General features: G+C 44.5%; 1 protein-coding gene across 2 annotated transcripts; it reads left to right on the forward strand.

Annotated features, from left to right (window-relative positions):
• Window positions 1-12,657: 12,657 nt before the first annotated feature.
• Window positions 12,658-24,159, forward strand: lhx3 (LIM homeobox 3; the record flags this gene model as incomplete). Of its 2 annotated transcripts, none has more annotated exons than XM_084442122.1 (6): window positions 12,658-12,727; window positions 19,113-19,284; window positions 19,435-19,637; window positions 21,099-21,250; window positions 23,120-23,291; window positions 23,732-24,159. In XM_084442122.1, the coding sequence occupies 6 exons, from the start codon at window positions 12,658-12,660 to the stop codon at window positions 24,157-24,159; spliced, it is 1,197 nt and encodes a 398-aa protein (XP_084298248.1). The 2 variants fall into 2 exon arrangements, with proteins under 2 accessions (XP_084298248.1, XP_084298247.1); XM_084442121.1 differs by lacking the exon at window positions 12,658-12,727 and adding an exon at window positions 16,051-16,144.
• Between the last annotated feature and the right edge of the window lie 249 nt (window positions 24,160-24,408).

Below are 24,408 nucleotides of genomic sequence, written 5' to 3' on the forward strand. Positions count from 1 at the left end.
CTGGTATTTGGGGGACCTATTCAAGACCTATTCTTGTGTCAAAACTAAACGTTGATCTGCATAATGAGTTATCTTCTACGAATCTATGCATGATTTAAAGAGCCGATGGATGCTGCTTTTCCCTCCAAATGACCAAAAGAAAGCTAGGTCTCATATTTATATTGATTTATACAATTCATGATGTGCTGTTTCGTTCATGTCCTCCTTTCATAATAATTGGACAGTTGATGTATTTTGACCTTGCTACCAGTAGGTGGCAGTGTTGTGTAGTCTTCACAGCCATGCATGGCACATCACACAGCTTGTTTACAATCTCTAGCAGTTTTATTGTTTGTTCAAGTCATTGGAGCTTTTATAGAGTGTCACTTCCAACCATCCTTTTGAAAAAGTGCTTAGATCTGATTGTTTTAATAACAATGCATTGTTTTGGATGTTAATTATCAATAAATATTTTTGATGTGTTTTACAAACAGGTTTGCCAAGTTTGTGATGCATCTAGAAAGTATGAATTCATAACATCTCTTTATAGCTTACAATTCTCGTCATGTGTGTTGGATGATTAGTAGGCTATGTCCTGATTAGTAGCATATATCCATGTTCTCGTTCAGACATTTAATTAAGGATATTTCAAGCACACAGTAGATTATTTCAGATGATGGGCATGAGCGTGTTTGTGTGTGCATGCTTCTACAGTATGTGTGTGTGAGTGTGTGTGTGTGTGTGTGTGTGTGTGTGTGTGTGCGTGTGTGTGTGTGTGTGTGTGTGTGTGTGTGTGTGTGTGTGTGTGAGTGTGTGAGTGTGTGTGTGTGTGTGTGTGTGTGTGTGTGTGTGTGTGTGTGTGCATGTTGCAGACCCACCGCCTGTATTACATTACCAGTTAACAGGGGTATCTGCTGGCCATTGACCAGATGCTGAGGGAACACTGTTACTGGACCATCAAGGTTTCAGTTACACCTGTCGTCAAGGTAGCCATTCACAAACACTGGTTTCCATGGGGACAGCCCCAGCAGCCAAGCCAGAGTGTTCCCACTGAAAGCTGTCTTGGGTAGTCGTCCCCTCACGACTATGAATAACCCTCATGAATCTAAGTGGCTGCTTTACTTGATTTGCCTTGGAAATGAAGTTTGGGCTTTTCGACCTCAATTTTGTTATTCAATTATATATGTTTATTTTACAATAACGATATGGAATGAGCAGAGGTGACCGGAGAGAAACCATATCAGTACCTGTAACAAAGCTTTTAGTCTTAAGATAAATTGATGCATCAGTGAACAATGGTAGTCCTATCAATTAGAACTCCCTCGCACTTTTATGGGTGTAAAAGCACTGTATCATATCTCTGGTCAGAAAGACAGTGCCCTCTTTAATCTGGGGGAGTAGGACATCTAGCCTGGACGAGATGCTACATAGAGCTTAGCAGAGCGGCTTGCCCTCCTACAGGATCATTCAGTCAGTCAGCATGTCAGTCAGTCAGCCTGGTTTGTGGGCCAAGCAAGAGGGGATTACAAGTACCTTGGTACAAGGAGCGGGCAGAGAGAGGAATTTGTACTGTACAGTGTGTGTGTGTGTACTTTTTTTTTTATTTTTTTTATTGGATCCCCATTAGTGGCCAGCAGTGTAGTGGGTAGGTTAAGTAACAGGGTAGGTTCTTCCTGGGATCCACATATAAAAATGCAAACATCAACATACACCATACACACACTTTAACACTACAACTCAACATTACCGAAAACCCACCCAGCCAGCACCCCTCAGCCAACCCACCCAACACTCTGGGTGCGTGTGTGTGCATGCATGCGTGTGTCCTGGCAGTGTAAATGGGTGAAGCTGCTTGCCTCCCTGTTGTGGCTCCTGGTCCTTGGCCTACTTCGGGAGAGGTGAAACGAGGGCAGCTCCAGTCTAGGGCCGAGGGGATTAAGCATCCCAACGCACTCCTCCACAGTTCAGGATTTTGCCCTGATGCTAGACACTTAAAGTCTGCCAGGGATTAAGATAAGAAGTAAGAATAGCATGTTTTTGGTCGTTTGTTGGGGATATGTTTTCTGGAAAAGGTGGAGGGGGGGGGGGGGGGCTAGGAGGGGGTGGAGGACAAAGACACACACTCCATAACAGAAAAAAGATAGTGGTAATATGATTGAGTACCTCAAAGCAGCATTTTGTTGCCCCATCTGCACGTGCCACGTATCATGTCAGCCCTCAGTATGTTTATAGGAAGAAAGGACAAAAGAGAGCTGTTCTTTTCATTTGTTTCATGCAGGCAGATGATCTCTACTTAATGCACTGGTTTAATTAGGAAATGGCTCAGATCCCTGTTGTCTCTGGTTCAGCCCCTGGGCTGGGGGTTGAACTCTCACAAAACCATCCACAGTGACATCTTAAGCCATCTGATAGGACAGTCGCACAGTGGTCAAGCATCTGATTGGACGGTCAAGACCAGGCCAAGCTTGTGCGAATTTCCCCTAGACGGGCTAGACTAGTCGGTCTAGTCTGCAAAGACTTACAACCAAAATAAGTAAGTATTTAATAGCCTTAAAATGATTCTAATCGATGGCTTTGCAGAGAAGATAATAAAATAGCAATTCTACTTTTCTCAGAATAATAGTGACGTGTCATCTGCATAAAGAAGTATTTTCCTGCCGCAGGCATATTTCCTTAAACTGGGCCAGAACCCAGGGGTCAGGGGGAGGCTGTTGTCTGGCTCAGGAGGTGTCTGAGGAGACGTCAGGATCCCTCCATCCCTCCACCTTCTGGAGGGTTCTGTGGCTGTGCTCCTCCAGGAAAGTGGGTCACGAGTCTGAGACTATGGTATTATCGTCCGTCAGGGAGTCGTGTGCCTCTTATCCTTGATATTTAAACCCTACCCCCCCCCCCCCTTGCACACATGCTTTTTTGTCGCCGACCACCACAAATAACAGTAACCCCAGTCCTCAGACCTTATCTTCTTCCTTGTGACTTGAGCCTACACATGCACACACACACGCACATGCAAACACACATGTACACACACACACTCAAGATGAGTTTGACTTACTTTGAATAGATAGAGATAAGGACAAAAGCTAGCCTCAAGGTGACAACTTCTTTCTCCAGACCCTTAATACGTGTCCCAGCAGTAAAGCTGGACGAACGCAGTCCAATCAACACAGAAAGCAATTTAGGGGCAGTTAAAAAGAAAAAAAGGAAAAAAATAAAATAAAAATAGTCACCCACACCACTCAGCAACTTGCTTTTTGTGCCACGATGTTGGTGATTTGCAGAGTGTTGCCCGATGAATTGTTTTCTAATTTACAGAATCAAGACCAGCTCAGCAATAATGACACCTAATAGTGACACCATGATAAATGCCAGCTTTTAAACACCTGACCTCTGTGAACCTTGCGGCAGGCCGTTTGTCCAGCGTGCTCTGACACCGAGTATGATTAATCAGCAGATAAATTACTAATAATAAATACATTCATTTTGGAGCGGGAATGATTACATCCATCATGAGGGAGCAGTGTCGCTCCACTCAGCGCCCATGTGTCTCTCTCCTTCTTGGTCAGAGATGGAGGGATGAGGAGAGAGAGAAGGTGGGGGGGGGGGGGGGGCACAGAGTGGCGGGGGGGGGGGGGGGGCATTAAGAGGCGAAGAGAAGAGTTAGAAAAATGAGTTCAGTTGAGAGCAGCAAGCTAGTAGAAAAGGGGTACAGTAAGAACGAGAGAGAGAGAAAGAGAGAGAGGGAGAGAGAGAGGGAGAGAGAGAGGGAGAGAGGGAGAGAGACAGAGAGAGAGGGAGAGAGACAGAGAGAGAGGGAGAGAGACAGAGAGAGAGGGAGAGAGAGACAGAGAGATGAAAATGTATGAGGCTGGAAGTGTCATCGCTTATACCCCCCCTGTAAGGAAATATGAAAAGGCTTTTGTGATCGGGGGACTTGGGGCCGTTTAATGCTGCAGACAGAGGGCTATAACTCATCCCCCCATTTCATCTGCGCAGAGGAGAGGAGGCCAGGAAGCTCATCTCACCTCTCCACCACTCCGGGTTCAGCTGGGGGGAGAGGGAAGGGCAGGACCAAGATTTCAATTACAATTCAATTAAGAGCAGCCAGTGCGACTGGTGACCTCTTCAAGTCTTCTAGCCACACAACCTTGAGTGTCTCTCTAGTGTGCCTCATTAGTTTGACTGAAAGTCGTTGTGGGATAGTAGTTATTCAGCTGTTTGTGGATGAGTAATTGCTCTTTAAGGGTGTTTTAGCAGGTTACACACATCTACAAATGAATTGACTCTTGTGTTACATGATTCCTTCATCTGCAATATGCAGGTTTGTTTGTGTTGTTTCAAGTATAAATGAGTATCATCAACATTTCTATATGACGGATTCTCTCTGCCGCTTCATGTCACAGTGAAATACGATATTACCTTCAGTAAAATGGGTTCCAAGCCTTCTCTTTTAATTTCAGTTTTTTACAGTTGTTATGCCTGTGCTGTGAGATTTAGAAGAAAAACTTCTAGAAGAAGAAAACGCTTCTGACTTGAACGTACTCATCACTCACATCCATTTGAGACATTGGTCTAAATCTGTAACACCATCCATAAACAGACATCTCTGTCCATCCCCAGCTCGTCCCTTGGAAGACCCATTGGCGACCACCTAGAATTCAAACAGACCCTTGACAGGTCATCCTCTCCAAGATGGGACGAGCCTTAACTCTGCCTAAGAGATTTGAACTTTAACCTTTGGGCATTGTGTCTGCCCCCCGGGGGGGGTTGTCGTTGCACTAAAGACCTGATATTTCAGGACTGTGACAAAGCCGTGCTAAACACAACAACAAACCAGATTACCCAGAAGGCCAGTCTGGGCAGAGCAGACCCCTGCATAAACACGACAGAAAGGAAGGAACCAAAAGACAAAAAGCTAAAGTGTGCACGCGGAGCGCCTGGAAAAAAAATCACGGACAGTTGTTGGCCCCCTATTGTCAGAGCGTGAAACAAGTGACACATGTTGGGTTGTAAAAGTGTCAAGGCCTGAGTTAAAGGCTATTGTGTCGTTGGCCAGTGGAAGCGTTGAGGCTTTTGTTCCCAGTGTTGTACGCCATTTGCATCTCAATATTCAGAGGTTGCCGTGGGGTGTAGAGGTGGCAGGCTCTTCAGGCCAGAGAAGCAGACCCAAACACACACAGAGGGCTGCATTCAGCTTCTGAGGGCCTGCTGTTCAGTTTGGAGTTAGGCTAGGAGAGATCATCGATAAGACACCACCGCAGAAAGGTCTTCGGTCTTCGACTCTTTGGGGCAATCCAGGATTTTGAGGGTGATTATTTGTGGTGTTTGTTGATTATTTTGTTTTGTTTGTCAGTCTTGTTCACGTTTTGGACACTTCGGAAAATGAACAGGTGATTCAAAAATAATATTATTCATATTGTACGTTATATAATTGTTTTTAATGGCTTTTGTTGGCAATAAATAATTTACTCTAGCTATACCTTTTTGAGCAAGAAAAGCACAGTGTTTTTTAAGCCCATATCATCAGATCCTTTTTTATTGGAGCTAAGGATATTGTAGGGAAAACAATAATATCTAGGACGTTACAGTGTCCATATGAGCACCTCAACACCCCACCCCCCACTCCATCTCCCATCCCGTCCACTCTGTGGGAGTGAGTAACAAAGGGCCTCAATGGTGTCGCCCGTCCTGCTTCAACCCACCCTACCCCACCCCACCCAGCCCACCCCACCCTCCTGGCCGGCTGACCCCCCTGGCTGTGGAAGGATAGTTAGCAGTGCATGTGCGTGTGTGTGTGAGGGGCAGTGTGGCGAGTGTGTCGGTTACTCTTCTTGAAGGCCAGGGGGAAAAGCGGTTGGGCAGTTTAGCCAGCTGCTGGGGGAGTCGTGGCTGGTCTGGACAGGGGCTAGGGACAGGGGCTAGGGACAGGGGGTAGGGACAGGGGGTAGGGACAGGGGCAAGGGACAGGGGCTAGGGACAGGGGCTAGGGACAGGGGCGAGGGGCAGGGGCGAGGGACAGGGCCCGGTCAGTGAAACCTGCCAGATGGGAGCGTTTCAAAACAATGAAAGCGTTTTGCGTTTAAAGTTAGCCACCGGGAGCTCAGAGACAGAGTGAGAGGGATATGATGCAAGGCTAGTTTTCTTGGAATTCTCAAGGTAATTTGCTGACCAGTTGACTGCAGTTGATTGGCTATTGTGTCGTGACAATTAGCAAGACACTGATAGTGTGTGTGGCTTTCAGTGAGCTTCTGATGGTTGGTCACACTGACCTTCCATCTGGGCGGACACTAGGCTCATATGTATAGGTTCATATCTTTAGGTTCATATATATATATATAATATTTCTATTTTATTTTTAAAGGTCATACGCCCTGGCCTCCACTGAGGAGAAATGGCATGGCTTAAGTTCATAACATGCCCTATTTTACAACCTTTTCCTATCCTTGCCCCCAAGTCACCACTCTACGCACAAACCAGCACCTGCTTCCAACAAGTCTAGACTGATATCTGGATGCTGCTGGCGAGTGCCCTCTTCCTGCTCAGCTTCTACATATTTACTCAAACGATGTTTTTCAGAGACCATAAAAGCCGATAATATATCAAATGTCGTCACCTCCTCCCACCTTTCATCAGCGTGTATGAAGCCCCAGCCTGACATGCGCCTCTGAGGCCTGGTTATATCTATACCCCCCCCTGTCTCCCTAACACTCACCCTGAACACTGCCCTGCCCCCCCCGCCCCCCTCACCCCCAGACAGCAACAGGCTGAGTGTCCTGGGACCGCTCTGCCATGGAGTAACCAAGCCAGGGTAATGAGGCGTGTGATTGGTCGCCTCCCTCCCGCATAAGGCCAGTCATTGGAGGACATGATTGATCATGACAGGAGCACAATGGAGACCTGGTGTCAGAGGGGTGGCAAGAGGCGCGTCGGGCTGGGGCGGGTAGCTCCAGGCTGCCGGGGGGTGGAGGGGGCGGGCCGACTCAGCTGTGCGTAGGGAGTTAGATGTGCACACACACACACACACACCACAAAACACATACCGTACATGCATGGTCACACACGCAGAACGCGAAAGGGGAGATACACGTCCATGCTGACATGTTGATAAAGACGTGCCCTCACACTCCAACACTGCGAATACACGCACTATATGGGCGAATCCCAACCATCGCACTTGGGTACTCACACGAGTAATCATATCTAAACACAAACATATGCATAACTCAGCGGCTCATGCATATACACACTGGCAGCATATTACCCAATGCCTTTCCAGTTTGTGTGAACCGACTTGACATTTGCACGGACTTATGTGACACTGTGGTTTTGCTGGCTCAGATAGACCAATCACTCCCCAAAACCTCACCAGTTAGACATGCAGGGGCAAACACCTCTGGGGGGTTCACAGAACTCAGTGGAAGGGTGTAGCATGCCCCAACTTAGAAATTACATTTTGGAGCTGATCCAAAGCACGGGTCGGGTCCACGGGCCGCCCAAACACTGCCGGACATTCACCTCCATTCATTTTTTGGACTAAGATTACGCAGAAACTACCAAACCGATTTTTATAAAACTCAGTGGAGGGGTGCATCATGGGCCACCTTAGAACCCATTGCATTTTGGAGCAGGTCCAAATCACGGGCTGGATCGACAAATGAAAACATAATTTAGAACGAAGCCAGCTCCCTGTGTTGGGGAGACACAGGGTTTGGACTGGGGTGTGTGGGGGGGGGAGATCCTGGAGTGCACCACCCTGCCCCCCCGCCAGCTGTGACCCGAGGGGGGCGCCACAGAGCCGGACAAATACAGCCACCCATTCACCTCCAGTCATTTTTACCTCCGCCCCAGCGAATCACGGGGAGGGTCTACGACCCAAACATGGCCTATTCATTTTTTGGACTATGATTACGCAAAAAGTACCAGACTGCTTTTCTTGAAACATGGGCCAATTTAGGATACATTAAATTGTGGCATGCACAGGGCCACGAAATGCATTCAGGGCGGAGGTCTGTGCTCTCTGAGCACCATTTCTAGTTAAAATATGTTTTTCAGCCCTATGAAACCATGGGAATGGTAAACGTTTCTGATTATCCTATGCATAACAGAGCTCAATAAACAGTTTTTATTGCTGTTTTTTTGCTTTTGCAGGACAAGGGAATAGTGTTAGAACTATAAATACTACAAAGATCCTCCCTCTTAAGCACCTATTGTATTTCACTTGTATTTGTCACTTGTTTTAGAAAGGAGATGCACTTGTGAGTTCTGGCAAGTAGTAGTACATTGGCTTTTCCTACGTTAAATGCACTTATTGTTAGTCGCTTTGGATAAAAGCGTCTGCTAAATTACTGTAATGCAATGTAATGTAAAAACTGCCAACCTGGCAACATGTGAGAGGGGTCACTCTTCTCTCAGGGGACAAGCAGAACGCATGGCTATACATTAGACCCTCTCCCCTGAGGACCGGGCAGAGAATGGAGTAGCTTTTCTCCAAATGATTCACTCCACTGCCGGCGGCTTCCGTAGTCTGACTCAAAGCATGGCGCTGGGTTTGTGCATCCGGCTGCCAATGGCCCTCTGTTTTAGCTGACTTGACAAATCTACTGCTGCATCTGAAAAGTAGAGGAGCTATTTCGAGATATATAGGCTATACTTCCCTCACTATTTCTGCTGATACCGGCACTGTTTACTTTTTGCCCACCTAGCATGATCTGTAAACACAATCTGTATAATTCAGCTACAGGTAAACTGGAGCAATTATGGCCAAGGAGGAACTGATAAGCTGACATGTGTTTTTGCTCAGTGTGTATTTGTGCCTTTGCATGAGCACTTGGCTGAACGTGACATTTTTCCCACTACTTACACTTTGTTATTATGTATTGTGCAATATATCACGTTTGAGGGGGGTCATAAATTGGGCACAGCTCCGCAATCAATATTACCATGCCGTAATATGCCCCTTGCATATGCAAAGAAGTTCCCTGTCTGATATTGACAAGGGGAGAGAGGAAGATTTAGGGACATATAAAACTTTTCTCCCTGCTTAAATTAATCACGAGGGCAATATTTAGCAACACACATGCATTAGTGGGGGAAGAAACGAGAAATCATCATATTTCATATTTGCCTTTCAATACTTTGCAAGTCATCGTTACAGATTGTTAAATTGATTTGTGGTGAGTGTGTTGAGGCTGAGCGGTTATATTTTAACGTCATCCATCCTGAAAAGAGATCCGGAGGCTGGGAGAAGGAGACCTGCAGTGTTGAAGCGCAAAGATTTGCAGACAGGGTTGGACTCTTTCAAGTGATGAACGGTTGACATTTTTAGAATATTTTCGGTGTCCGAGACGCATTTGAGCATTTAGTTGAATATTATAGGAGAGCAGAGAAACTCTATTTTGAAACCTCGCCACATAAAATCGTCGCAGGTCCCTAAGATTGCTGTTGTCCTAGTTGGGTGAGGAACCAGTGTTCCACTTTGGAGTTCGAGTGGGAGCTTTTGTTGTACTGGGCTCTGAGGATACCGCAGTGCACAACCTGAACCAGGGCATTCACATTCACAGACCCTCTCCAGTACCACACACACTCCACACACACTCCACAGCTAAGTGGCTCTGCTTGAAGGAGGCAATGTGAAGGTTTGATCTGCCCTGAAACATCATGCATGAGACAAAAGCCAAAGAGATATGATTGTGTTTGCCTTTCTTCCTTTTAAGTGACCCTTGGCTTTCGGAGTGGCTGGTCGTGTCTCTGTCTCCCACGTGTCCCTGCCCGGCTCCGCGAGGCTGATCCTGGGGTCTTTGAGGGCAGGAACACGAGTATAAACGCCGGCTCTTTGTGGAGGGCCATTAAGAGCGGGATGGCGTCTGGCTCTCTGAGTGGGACCCCAGGTGCATTAACACTTTACTAATTTTCTGTAATGACACTCAGCAGCACGCACTGAGAGTAGAGGTGGATGAGAGCAGGATGAGAGCAGGATGAGAGCAGGATGAGAGCAGGATGAGAGGAGGATGAGAGGAGGATGAGAGGAGCAGCGGTCCTTTTTAGAAGCTGCTTTAATGAAATTCACATCTGGGGATGGGGCTTGGAGTGAAGTGTTGGCTGTTTACGTCCATGGCCAAGGGGGTAGTTTGGGTTTAGTTCAGAAAATGTGTACTACACAGAATTGGTATTTTGATTAGGCTATTTTATTAGCATTATTATTGTTAGTAGTACTAGTAGAATAAGTATTTTATTTTCTTATCATCATTATCATTAGCCCTACAACTAGGCCTACTCCTGCTATTGTAGTAGTCTACTACACTACGAATACTTAGTAGTCCATGTCCATCTGTCCCAAGAGATGCATCAAATCCTTAAAGAGGCAATAAAAACCAAGGCCTTTGAAAGAACCATGGCATTAAAGCATGAGTTTATTGTATCTAGGCGAGTGCACACACAAGTCAGCTTCACTATCCAACAAAAATTGCAACAATCCCTGCATATACTGTAAACATAGCCTACTGGCCTACCATAATAACCTACACGAGATAAAGATGCTGTTGTTGTGCTGTTTTCTTAAGCTCCTTTGAGTCTGCGTTCGCTGTAGGATCATAGAGTTACAGCAGAGCTCCTTCCAGATTTGCGTTTCTTCTTAATCTGCAGAAAGCGAGCGAACACACTGACCTGTTGACCGGAGATTACAGCGCAACATAAAAAACCCGCCATGAAAACAATCGCCTTTTTTCTAAAGAGATAGCAAATCTTCTGTGGACCGACTACAACTGGCTCAAAACGCAGATGTCCGGCTACGCATTAGGTCCCAAAAGTCATGCCCTATCAGCCTCCCTGCATTGGTTATCGGTACATTTCAGGATCCAGTACAAGATCCTGGTGACCACTTTCAAAGCTCTCAAAGGCCTAGCCCCTGCTGTGACCTTATTCCTCCATATACAACCACCCGATGACCAAGGTCTCTTGGCAGTGCCCCGGACCCGTTTAATAACCCAAGGTGACCGGGCCTTTGGGGCGGTTCCTCAAGGCTCTGGAAGTCACTCGCTCCCCCTGGATTTGAGATCCGCTGCTTCTGTCAACATTTTCAAGGGGCACCTGAAAACGCATCTGTCCAGGCAGGCGTTAGATCACTACTACGTCTGTTACGTTTGTGTCTGCTTTTCTTTTTCTTTGTATTATTGTACTGATGTGCAACTCTTGTACAGGGGTTGTTGTGATAGGGTATTTATTTTATACGTGAAGTTTTATTGTTTTGTGATTTTGTGATAGGTTACTTTTAGTGGACTTTGTTCTCATGTGAATCACAGTGCTGTGAGATACCAGTCACCTATGTGGAAACACTGGTATTGTTGCCTTTTTTAATTTTTGTTGTAGGCTATGTGTTTTGTAATGGACCATGAGTCTGCATAATAAAAGTTGATTGATTGATTGACTCATTCGTGCTGGGGGGGGGGTATAGAAGGAGACGGCAAGAAATAAAGAATAAATAAATAATATTGTAATATTTAATATAACGAAATATGTCATATTTGATGTGGTGGCATGTAGCCTAAAACATAGCCTATAGCCCATAGCCTATACTCAACAGACAACAGTTAATCATGTCAAAATGGTGCCCTTTTCTCATTGCAACCGAAAAGTAATGGATCGTCACTTAATTACCTTTATTGAAATGAACCAATGAAAATAGCTTTAATTATTTATTTTTTTATTTTTAAGTAAAATAAAAAATGCCAGAAAAAAAACAGGTCTAGTAATGTATAGCCTATGCAGTTATGGAATCTATCCTACAATACAAACCAGGCTTTAATGAGTAAAGACGATATCTGTAGGCTAATTACTGTATAGCCTATACATAGGCTACATATACAAAGGCTTGTCTTGTGATTATGTATCCTACCAAGGAGAAAGGAAGAGAGGGTAACTCGGAGCAGCCTGAAACACAACGGCAAAGTGGAACAATGACGCTCCCTCCACTTGTCACTGTTGTTATTGTCTTTTCTTGGCCAGACAAAAGAGGCACACGAGAATGAAAACGCATGACAACAATGTCCCGACGAATCGCCCACTGCCCTATTGTGCGCTTTGAAAGATGGACACGTGTACCTCTAGATGGAGAGGGAAGGAGGGGGGAAGCGGGCTGGGGGCTGGAGACTGGGAGTGGGGGGGGGGGGGGGGGTGCGCACTACACACGCCTCTGGCGCAGACACAGAAACACCCCCTTTTCAGCACCCTGGACAGGGCAACGCTCCCCGTGCGCCGCCATAGCACTCGGACTGGGGGTTTTGTTATGCTAAAACCGAATACCGGTCGCATCGCGAGGTCATCTGACGCTGGTAGTGGTCAGACATTATCCCCTGCGCACCCACTGACCCCCTCCTCTCCACCGCATCTCTAGCTACCAACACGGAATCAAACAGCAACTTGCTGCATTTTCAAAGTTCCCGTGCACGGTGTCCGACGCAGAGAAGCAGGTCTCCAAGCGTCCCTTAGTGAAAATGTGCTTGTTCTGACCGGAAACGACGCTACTTTTGAGACTCGAGGGATAAAGCAATAGGATACAGCGGTTTTGCTTTTATTTTTCATTCGTTTAAACGTAAGGGTTCAACGCCTGCGCTTAGGAGCGACTTTCTTTTTGGGCGATCACCATCCTTTTTTTTATGTTTAAGAGCGAAAGCATCACTATTCATAATGTTGCTTGAGCATCCTGGATCAAGTTGTCAAAATCCCGGAAATTTCTCCCGTTACAACGCAGGCCAAGGTAAGCCGGTTCATTTTTCAACTTGTCATACCGAATTCGTTATTCCTTTTTGGGGATATCAGGTTCCCTATCCCACATTTGACGCCGTGTAGTCTCCGTGTGGTTCCTTAATGTTCTATAATTAGCCATGAAACATCTCGTTATGGAGCAAATTGGCCCAGCGGGGGTCTGTCTGCAGCGCAAAGTTGTGCTGACAGGACACAAACAAGCATGACAGCCTACCCGCTGTGTTGGGATCGGCTAACTAACCCTACACCTAAGCTATTCCAGTTCTGGAAAATACATGGATCTACAGGCCTACAACTAGTTTGCTGCAAGAGTTTCAGGGGCGCTTTGATTGTAAAGTCAAATAGCCTAGTCTAGTTCTGGAAAGTGCTTTTAACTTTTATTTCTTGATCATACTGGCAGATTTAATTGTCCCTCCTATAACACGACTTAGTGGTTGTTCAGACTGTTTCGAGACGGACAACTATTTATTTTATGAGTGCTGGAGACGTTATGAATACGTAATGAGCCGGCATTGTTCCGGAATCATAAGAGCAGATGTTACGCGCTTGCTGTCATTTCACACCATCGCTCTTGGCTGTCACGGGAGAGTCTTGGCTATAGGAGGGGACCCCGGGAACACTGCGGTGTTGTCACCCTCCTCCATCAACCAACCGCCCCTGCGACAGGAGGACAGCTCGGCTGCAAGCAGGCGGCCCCCGCCCCTAGTCAACCGGGGAGAAAACTCAACAGGTGTCACGTTCCTTTCGACAGGTGCGGCACCTGAGTCTACCACCCTGAATATAACGACGTAGAGGAAGATGGTTTAAAAAGCATGCCTGCAGGCTATTGCACCCGCACAATGCAAACGATAAAAGAAAAATTATTATTTTGCAATAAAAGGTGCCTGCTAGGCTATGCATTTGGTTTTGAACCACACCAACAGAGAGAGCTTGGACGGCCAATTGTTTGCTGAATTATCATAGTGACTCGAGTCAACCAATTATTCCATGAGAACAGGGTACCTGGCAATGGTCTGCATTTATTTGTGGCGCCTTTGAATAGTTTAAAACAGAGATCATTTGTAAGAAAATTCACAGTAGCCTACATAAAGGCGTAACCTAAGTGCAAATCGAATATATTTAAACGTGTTAAGCCTACACGCACAATAGTCTACCTTGATAGTGACCATTGGGGAAGAACCTCATCTAACTGTTAACAAAGCATATAAAGCCACATGAATTTGCACTGGTTAGGCTAAATATTGTAAGCATGGTTGTAGCCTACAATCATGATATTTCTGGACTGCTTCTTTCTCACCTCTCGTTTCTCTGTTAGTTGATCATATTGCATCGCTCATGTTACCCCATTACTGTCGAGCTCGCCCCTCAAAAGTGAGCGATCAATAGGACATAAAATAGCCTATTATAAATCTGAAAAGTAAAGAGGGGGCACCGAACCGAAGCATCCCGCACCTTTCACCAAAATGCGTTTCATATAGGCTACTCTGGAAATACAGGCAAATGGGGCATTGATTTTAGATTCATCAGGGTTCCAGGCGGTCATGGCACTACGGCTGATTTCCCAAGGCGCCCTTTTGCGCCAAAGATCAGTGTCAATAAAATTCATCGGGGTGTTGCCTCGATCAACATGTTATTGAACGGCCAATCTCTCCCCTAAGTAAACACTTGTCTTTAGGAAGTCAACGCAGGCCCCATATTGATATGAGGAGGTGTGTGTGTGTGTGTGTGTGTGTGTGTGTGTGTGTGTGTGTGTGTGTGTGTGTGTGTGTGTGTGTGTGTGTGTGTGTGTGTGTGTGTGTGTGTGTGTGTGAATCCCAAGTTTATTCTCTCGTTCATGGGGTGAAGATGTAGACCTATGTTTGGCTTTATTACGAAAATTGTAGGTTTTCAAGGGACGTTTTATTCTTGTCTTTGTTGGCCCTGTAACGATACTTCATCGTGGTTAATATTCCTGGATCTAGTTGTAAAATAGGCTAGGTCTAATAAGTAGGCCTAGTAAATGAGCAATACAATATAATTCAGTCTTATCAAAAGTATAGCCAATGTGTCTACACATTTATTTAATATCCATACACGTGTTAATAAATACCCTATACTAAATACCCTATACTAGTAGCCTACCTAAGGTCACCACATTAAAAACGTTTCTTGGAACATTTGCCAAATATATAATGCCTAATGAAAAATAAAATCAGAATGGGGAAGAATCATGATGATATTAATAGTTAAGACTTAATTCACAAAATTCACGTGGTATTTCTCGTTTTTTCTTCACTTTTTAGCAAAAATGTCTAAAACCTAAAATCTTTGAATTGCAAGTAGCCTATGTAGGCTAAACCTACAGCCTACTTTTCATTCAACTGAACAAACATAACATCCCATGAAATATGGATCATAAAGTGTAAGATATATCTATATTTGGAAAAACATTATTTTGCTATATATTTTGCAACCACTTTGATATCAAGAATGAATAGATAAATGCATTACTCATAGATTATGAAACATTATACGCTAAGCCTAAATGCATGACATTAAAGGGCTGTTCCGTACCTGACTAAATGCAATGCAAATGCAAACTCATAAATGTAGCCTAACAAAACAAACTCATAAATAGCCAATATTCTAAATGTAGCATAGTTAGTTAGCTAGTTAACAAAAATGCACAATTGTGTATCCCTCGAAATTGCCCAATAGAGTGAATGCAAAGAAAAATGCCGAGGCTTCTCAAATTATTACAAAATGTTTAAAAGAAAAATGCTATGTTTATTACATCCTATCAAAGCATCCAGTAAAGTCAAGCCCTATTGTGAACGTTGTTAAATAGACTGTCAAGCAGGGTTTCGGCACAAAAATGTTAGGCCTGACTGACAGGATGGTGAAGATAGGCCTAGGCCCAGCCTACTGGTCAGCACAAGCGATGCACAATGTTGTTTTATGTGCTATAAAACGAATGCAGCGGCAGAACAGCGACTCTGTAAAAATGGCCAAGTATCAACTTGGTTATCTCCTGTTTTCGTTCTGTTTGGGTGAGGACGAAGTCCCCGGCCGCACACTTCTGTTCAAGATGCTCCTATAAATAGTGATCATCCATCTCACTGCTTTAACAGGCCAGCCAGTCTCCACGGTAACGCTGGCGCGTAGCTCTGCGCAGCGCACAACACGGGAGGCGCACGCATGCACGCTCATAGCGCACGGGATTCTGGCCACACACCGGGTAGTCCGCAGGTCATGCGTTAATGTGAGGGACTGAGACACGTATAACACATAAAACAGTAGGCTATTTGTGGGTTATCTGTGCGGAAATCATGAGAAATGGATGGACACAATGAACGGAACTCTCCAAAAGGTGCACCGAATACTGAGATGCTGTTTGCCTTACTGGCACAGAGCGAGGAACTACGGAAAGGTATATTCAACAGGACACCTCGTATGATGAGACCTTTGTTGATTTTGACATGTTATTTCATGCGGATAAATGTCTTGAATATGGGTATTTGATTGTTTTTTTGTTAGAATCGATGTTTTTAAAATAGAATCGGTGTGTGTTCAAATCAGAAGAAAATTTCTCCCTGAAGTCTTCGTAGCCTAAAACACGAACATGTTTTGGGCAGTGCAATAATACCTGATTTAGCCTAGGCTATATTTCGTTTTCCTCTGTGTTCTTGCAACTTGGAACTTGTTAGGTCTAGACTACAACACTTGGCTTTTGCTCAAATTAGTAGCCTATAATAGGCCTAGGAACTCTAAATAGGCTAGTTCGCGAAAACACAGGACACATTCCTTTCAGTTTTAGGAAATATGCCTAAGATTTGCTTCTGTCATGTAGGCTATTAGAGTGGACTAGATTAGGGGTAAAGACGGCGAGTTTACGAAATTACATAGCCTACGTCTTGTCTTTTTTGGCCCTGAACCCCGTCTAGCAAACTTTTTACGCACCGTCTAAGGCTGGAGTATTGCATAAGGTGTCTTACCACTAAGTATTGGGACTGCACAATTCTTTACCAGTAAAACCAGAGTTACATGCCGAGCTAATGTCTTAAGACACCTGGGATTGTGGCGTGCGACAGGGCCGTTGTATTCTAGTTTTACAGAACCTCCTGCATTAATAATGTGTTTGATGCACCTGTTCGTGACGTCGCTCCCTCTCTGCTGTGCATTGCTTGCACATTGGGCCATTAATGTTTCATAAATTGTCCACAGCCAAACAATAGGAATGCGATTCCTTCGATGGGTGAAACACGAAGTGCCTGGACATTTTAATAAATAATAAAGACAGTCATAGCATTTTAAATCGTAGGCTATTTCAATCCCTTTGATGCAATCCTTCGTCAATAATTAGTTGTTAGCTCGACAGTAATTTGTAATCAAACAGATAAGTTGGGATCAAAAGACAATAGGCTAAGTTGTATCACAAGTTTGGAGTGACCGTGCGGAAAAGTTCTAATGCATGGTGACGTTTAAGTGGATATTACTTCGCAAGTTATTCGTGCTAAAATGATTAATTCAAAATGATTATGAAAGTTAAATTATTTATTGCGGATCTTAGGTCCCTCACAAGGGTCGTTATCTGTGTATCGAAAAACAAAAGCAGAGGAATTCTAAATGCATTAAACTAAACTAAATGCCTTATATTAGCCTATTGTTATTGCTATTACCGAGATGAATAGCCTATTACCCTTGAGATAGACTATATCTTCACTAAGATGAGCATCTGCATATCTGAAAGATTATGGTTTTGCCTCCACATCTTCCTATTTCACCCCAATTATGAAGATGCTAGTCTGTGGCGTACGGCAGTCCGGCTCATGACCCAACACATTAGGCTACATGAGAACAGAGGTCTGCTTTCATGCTGCTTATGGAGACATGGTTTTGGTGACAGCTTATTTCATAGTAGCCTACATGATGATTCTACTAATCATACTAATCGAATGCGTGATAATTGCCAACATTATTTCTCTCGATGTCCGAATCCTAGATTACATGTCATTGTGGTCGTTTCTTTTACATGAATGAAACCTTCCTGCGTACTCGGTGCCTGCTCGGCGTGATTTGGAGACCGGATGTAAAGTAAAACCTCCGAAGCAGCCTTTGAGCCCGCGGTGATTGGATGGCAAACCAGTGTTGCCACAAAAAGGCCCCCCTACTTTTGATCATAAGCAGAGTTTGCCTGGCAGAAACAAATGGAGCTGCTGAGTTTTGGATGAGGTAGTTAGCCATGCGCGAGGCAACAGGGAAGGAATAGGAGACGACTCGTTTTTACCCAAGAAAACAGGGAGAGCGAAACGGAGAGCCAGAGAGAGAGAGAGAGAGAGAGAGAGAGAGAGAGAGAGAGAGAGAGAGAGACCACTTTTCAGGGATATGTCCCTGCATGAGAACCTCTGAGGCCTGTTACCATGCAAAGTAAGAGCGGTTTTATGCTGTCTGTGGAATTTGATAGTGGTCACAGATGTTGTCAAGTTGAATTATTCTTAATTGGTTTATGGAGATGGTATCTCTGTTGTCATAGTTTCCCCGTTTGTGTTCATGCTATAACCTATCTGCACACGTATGGAGACGAAGTAGGCTAGCCAAGACTTTATGGTTCTTTTTTTATTATTGTTTGTATGTTTGTGATAGTGTCTGGCGGTAATTTCTATGATGATTCTGATGATGATGATAACGTCAAAACGCCAAATGTTGCCATGGTGCCACAATAGCCAATAGGCCACAATAGCCATAGGCCTATTTCAATTCATGTCAGCCATATGATTATTAGGCCTACCTTTTTGTCATTTTATATTTGTTTATTTTTTGTTTTATGTCATTGTCTTGTTTTTGCATTTACGCAAGCTACTACTTCGTTTATACCCACACATTGAATTAAAATGTGCTGTTATTTCCATTGCCTATTGGGAAGTAAATATACTCGTTCAGTGTGACATAAAACAAATGTATACTCTATAGGCCTAACTGCAACATCTTGATCCTCATTCTGATTTCTATTTGATCGTCATGATGGAATGAATGAACGAATGATTAATCTTCATTCATTCATTCATTCATTCATTCATTCATTACCTTGATAATATTTCATTTAAATTCATATTTTCTGGATCCCCACAAAAACACATAGCCTATCTTGGTAAAAACAATTCGGTGTGTACCTTAACCACCAACCGTGGGTAAGTTAGCTTACTTGGTTACTTACATGAATTCAATCAATGCTTATTAACGCATGCAACAGGCCTAATTCAATTCAATCAATGACTACTTGATTTTCTGCCCTTTGCGTCTCAAATAGCTTAATTTGTCGATTAATCTATTCTCAATGTGCAACATTATATCTCGAGGTCCAAGTTAGCCTCAATGTGATCTTCTTCTGTATATTTCAGAGATTCCTGTATGCGCGGGCTGCAATCAACACATCGTAGATCGCTTCATCCTCAAGGTCCTGGATCGCCATTGGCACAGCAAGTGCCTGAAATGCAGCGACTGCCAATCCCAACTGGCCGACAAGTGCTTCAGTCGAGGCGACAGCGTTTACTGTAAAGAAGATTTCTTTAAGTGAGTAGCTTACATGTTATAATAATCAATATCATAATTTGGTTTCACTCATAATTTGGTTTTATAGCAAGACTATTTCGCCTATTTTTCTTAAATTTGTCTGAGGAACTATATCACTTTATTGACGATAACCTTCTTATTTCCAAAAAGGAGATTTGGGACCAAATGCGCCGCTTGTCAGCAAGGTATTCCACCGACCCAGGTGGTGAGGAGAGCGCAGGACTTCGTGTACCACTTACACTGCTTCGCGTGCATCGTGTGCAAGAGGCAGCTCGCCACGGGGGATGAGTACTACCTGATGGATGACAGCAGGCTCGTGTGCAAGGCCGACTACGAGACCGCCAAACAGAGAGGTGAGAGGTCACGCAGAGTAACAACACACAGGCCTCCCCCCTTAGCCCCTATAGCCATTATACGCATCTTTACGCACGTTGACGCGCATTTACGCACCGTTTTTGCATTCAGTGAATGTTTGGCAATCTATAAATAACTGATGAACTCATCCTTTATCCTTTCTTTGGAATAATTTGATTTAGTTCAGATTTAACGATTTCTCCCGCAATGAGAGCTTTAGCCTACAACAACAGGCTACAGTTAGGCCTATAGGCTATTTGTTTGGCCTACTGAAATCTGCAACTGGGTTATGTAATGTGTCATTTTTTTATCCATCGACCTCTTATTGAGCAACTGCTGTGAACTGTGAACTTGATCTCCGAGACTATGAGGTCACCCATAAACACTTGACCCACCTGCACTAATTGCGTCGTTGCCCGCATCCCAATCGATGGATTGCGCAATATGTATAGGCCTTGCAGACCTGTTGGTATATCCAATTACAGCGTGGAGCGGGGAGGTTCTCCAGTCCTCCAGTTCTACAGACGAGTGCTCGAATTTATTAGTAGATCAACAGAGAGTTAGCCGATTAAACAGGCCTGCACGGGTGATCTTATGGCATGATAACCCTATCCGCATGTGATATAGGCTAGCTGCCTAGGCTAAAGCCAAATGTGCACATGCTCCGTGGTAAGTTAAATTGCATTTGAAAAGTAATTGCACATGCTTTTAGTTGAATTAAAGTGCATCATTTTATTTTATCGACTGTAAAAAATGCATCTGATGACACATCATTTTACTTAATTTGAGCAAAGACCTATTGCCGATTTAACTATGAAATTCCTCATGCCTTTGCATGCATTTTGGTGATGACATAAGGACGGGTTGTGCGTTACTCAAGTTTTATCTCCCCCATCTGTTTGTGTGAATTTACTGCTCCGACCAAGTGCTGATTTACGCAGTGAGTTAACGTGAGTTTTCACGGAAAAACACACACGTTTATTTTACTAATGAGAGGGCGCCATTAGTTGGGCAGTAGGCTGGTCCACTTGGAGGATGGTCTTGCATTTTATTGTCCTATTTTCTTCATAATGCTTGAGTTGCAATGGCCACGCACTCAATTACGCACGAGGAAGACAATAGCATTAGGGGTTTGCTCCCTTTCAGTTACTGGTAGGCTAACAGGTAGCAGGTAGCCTACTAATGCAGGTTGTCAAATTATGAGCTTTTAAAATCACGAATATCTCGTTGGCTTTTTTTTATTTATTTATTTTTTACCTCACTTTATAAACTGGCCTAGTTAGGCTAATGTTAATTGTAGCCTAAGGCTAGACCTTTAGACCTATCATGATATAAAATACTAACCTAGGGTATTTAAAAAGGTTACACGTGGATTTGGGAACGAATTGGTTGTTATGTGCTTAGAAGTCACTCATGGTTTCTATCCGTAGCTCACGTGGTGTTTGTTGTTGGTCTTTCAGAGGCAGATTCAACCGCAAAACGACCCCGAACGACCATCACCGCCAAACAGCTGGAGACCCTGAAGAACGCGTACAACAACTCCCCCAAACCCGCGCGCCACGTCCGGGAGCAGCTCTCGTCGGAGACCGGCCTGGACATGCGGGTGGTGCAGGTAACCACCCTCTATCCTCCATAGACGATGCAGCTCCCACTGAGCAAAGACACGTCTAAAAGACGTCTTTTAGACGTCCTTTTTGTCTTTTTCGGACGTCCAAAGACATCCAATTAGGAGGCAGAATGAATTAATGTTTTTAACGTTCAGATATTGGACCCGTTTTGCACGTCCACAGACGTCTTAGAGGGGTCCAAGCCAGACGTGTGAATATTGAGGGGTCCAGCAGACGAACACACGGGGTTCTGGACCGACGGACGTTATTAAGACATGATCGGAACGTCTCCCTGACGTTGCGTGTTTGCTGGGCTGCAATAGGCTAGTCCACTCCATTAGCGTCCTTACTACATTAACATAACCATCAGTGGACATGAGGTTCCGTTTGAAATGGTGCCTAAAATCGCATACCTGGTACGGGCGAGTGAGGATTTGATGGTTTGAATTTACGGTGAGATGGAGTAAAAGGAAGCGTGCGCACTTGGAAGTCAGAATGGTGAGGGTTAGGGTTAGCTCGTTAACAGCGCTGGAGGGGGGGTCGGATATTGTCTGTGAAAGAGCCCTACTGTGGTTGACTGTGGCCATATATATTGTTTTATTTGCAAGGACACTTTTAAGTAGATACGGAGGCCACTATAGTGCTGTTCATTATTCAGTGAAGGGAATATTGGGGTGAAGAGGGTTCACTTAGGGCTGCATATTATTAGGGAAACCTAGGCTATAGGAAAATGACATGATTTCTAACCAGCTGCTTTAAGGTTGAATTGAATGAAGCTTGCAAACACAGAGGATATCCTAAATATCTCGGAAAATATAGTATTTTAGGGGTAGGGTTATAGTTTTTTGTTCGCGCTTATTTATGGTTAGCCAATTTAAAATTAAGCTTGTGGCCATAGAAAATGTATAATAATTGAAGTGAACCACAGCGGCGGATTGGGAGGAAGATGAAAGGTAGTAGCCTGTTTTATCCTCGGGTTAAGGATTGGGAGGTAAGATGAAAGGTAGGAGCCTGTTTTATCCTCGGGTTAAGGATTGGGAGGTAAGATGAAAGGTAGTAAGAGGAAAGGTAGTAGGCTGTTTTATCCTCGGGTTAAGGATTGGGAGGTAAGATGAAAGGTAACCTGTTTTATCCTCGGGTTAAGGACAACTTGTAGCTGTCGCGAAGTTAATTACGCGCGTGATAAATCTGGGCCAGGGCACGGCGGGCTCAACATTAGTGTTCGGTCCCACTGTTTCAATCTCCCACCCGGGTTAAAGAAGACGTGACCTGGTCCCCAGACAGTCCTTGAAAATTAATTTCGGTTTAATGATAGTGTATAGGCTACCTCACCACTTAGAAGCAGAGCAGGTGCACTGGAGAAATTGAGGGGTAATATAGTTGATGATTCAGTCAAACGTATGATTCTGTATGTGTGGTGGAATCCTGCTTTGTTCTTACAATAACCCCTAAAAGAATATGATGGAATAGATTTTAAAAATTAAAAATTAAAAAAGAATGTGATAGCAATTATGTATACACCTAATTGTTACATAAGATTAATTCACCTGTAGGCCTACAGTATGAAGCCTAATATAAACGAATATATTAATATTTAAGAAATCAAGCCTACAACTCATGGTTATTTCATCCCTGTAATTGTATGACTTCACTGAATATAGAAACAGAAATGACAGGGAAACACTCCAAAAGCTACAAGCTCACACCAGGATACCCCACGCAGCATTTAAAATATAGATTTTTGGGAGCATATCAGTATCAAAAACCCATGATGCGTAACCTCCATTCAGAAACCTTAGTATGTTCAAAACCTATTCCGAAAAATATATTTCCTTTACAGGCATCAGATCCAACATGTCCGTTTCTTGTGTCAGGTGTGGTTTCAGAACAGACGAGCGAAGGAGAAGAGACTGAAGAAGGACGCGGGGCGGCAGCGGTGGGGTCAGTACTTCCGCAACATGAAGAGGTCACGGGGCAGCTCCAAATCAGACAAGGACAGCCTCCAGGAGGAGGGCATGGATAGCGACGCGGAGGTCTCCTTCACAGGTAACACAACAGGAAATCAAATGTAGCATTTTCAGAAATGACACTTGTGGTTCCAATTGGCTATATAGTGTAGCCTTTACTGTACTGAGGGCAAGAGAAAGATAAACGTTCTGTTTAAAAAATAATAAAAAATAAAATGGACATTATTCTCCCTGATAATGATCATAATTACTAATTTCTTCATGATATGATTGATTTGCTTTCAAGTGTGCATGACGGGAGAGCAATTAGCTAATTAGTGCACATATTATGATATATTCCCAATTAACTGTCAATCAACACTGGTTGTTTCATTAGGACCGATATGTATTACAAGAATGACCAAGCTGGACTACCTTTAAGTGCAATTATTATTTAGAGATTTTTATCTAACAATCCCTAAAAAAAGACGAGAAAAAGATCAAACCTGACGTTATTTCCTCCTGCTCCCCTGTGCTTAGACGAGCCGCCCATGTCGGAGTTGGGCCACTCCAACGGCATCTACAGCGGCCTGAGCGAGTCGTCGCCGGCCATGGGGGGCCGCCAGGGGGGCAACCACGGCCCCTTCCCCCTGGAGCACGGCGTACTCCCTTCCCAGGAACAGTTCCACGACATTCGCTCCAGCAGCCCCTACGGCCTCCCCCAGTCCCCAGGCTCGCTTCAGGCTCTGCCCAGGCACCAGCCCCTCATCTCCAGCCTGGTCTACCCAGACTCCGGCCTGTCCATCCTGACCCAGGGTGGGCCGCCAGGGATCAACCCGGGCATGCGGGTGATGGGCGGGGCCAACGGCCCCAGCTCGGACCTGTCCACCGGCAGTAGCGGCGGTTACCCAGACTTCCCCGCGAGTCCCGCTTCCTGGTTGGACGAAGTGGACCATGGCCAGTTTTGATTGGCTGCGTTGAGCGGTTCGCATTGTCTGCAAGGAATCAGAGGCATCTTTTCTGTGTCTTCTAATGGGTGTTAGGAACTGGGAAGACAGAGTCACCCAACACACGATTTCTCAGCTCTTAGCTCGTCATGGATATCTGTCTAGCTCTGCCATTCATCTGCTTGGGGTTGGAAGGACTATGGAAACAACGTTTGAAAGAGGAGTCATGTGCAGTCATGTACACAGACTATTGATACACAGACCCACTCA

This window comes from Borostomias antarcticus (assembly GCF_949987555.1).
Source record: "Borostomias antarcticus genome assembly, chromosome: 8".
NCBI lineage: Eukaryota > Metazoa > Chordata > Actinopteri > Stomiiformes > Stomiidae > Borostomias > Borostomias antarcticus.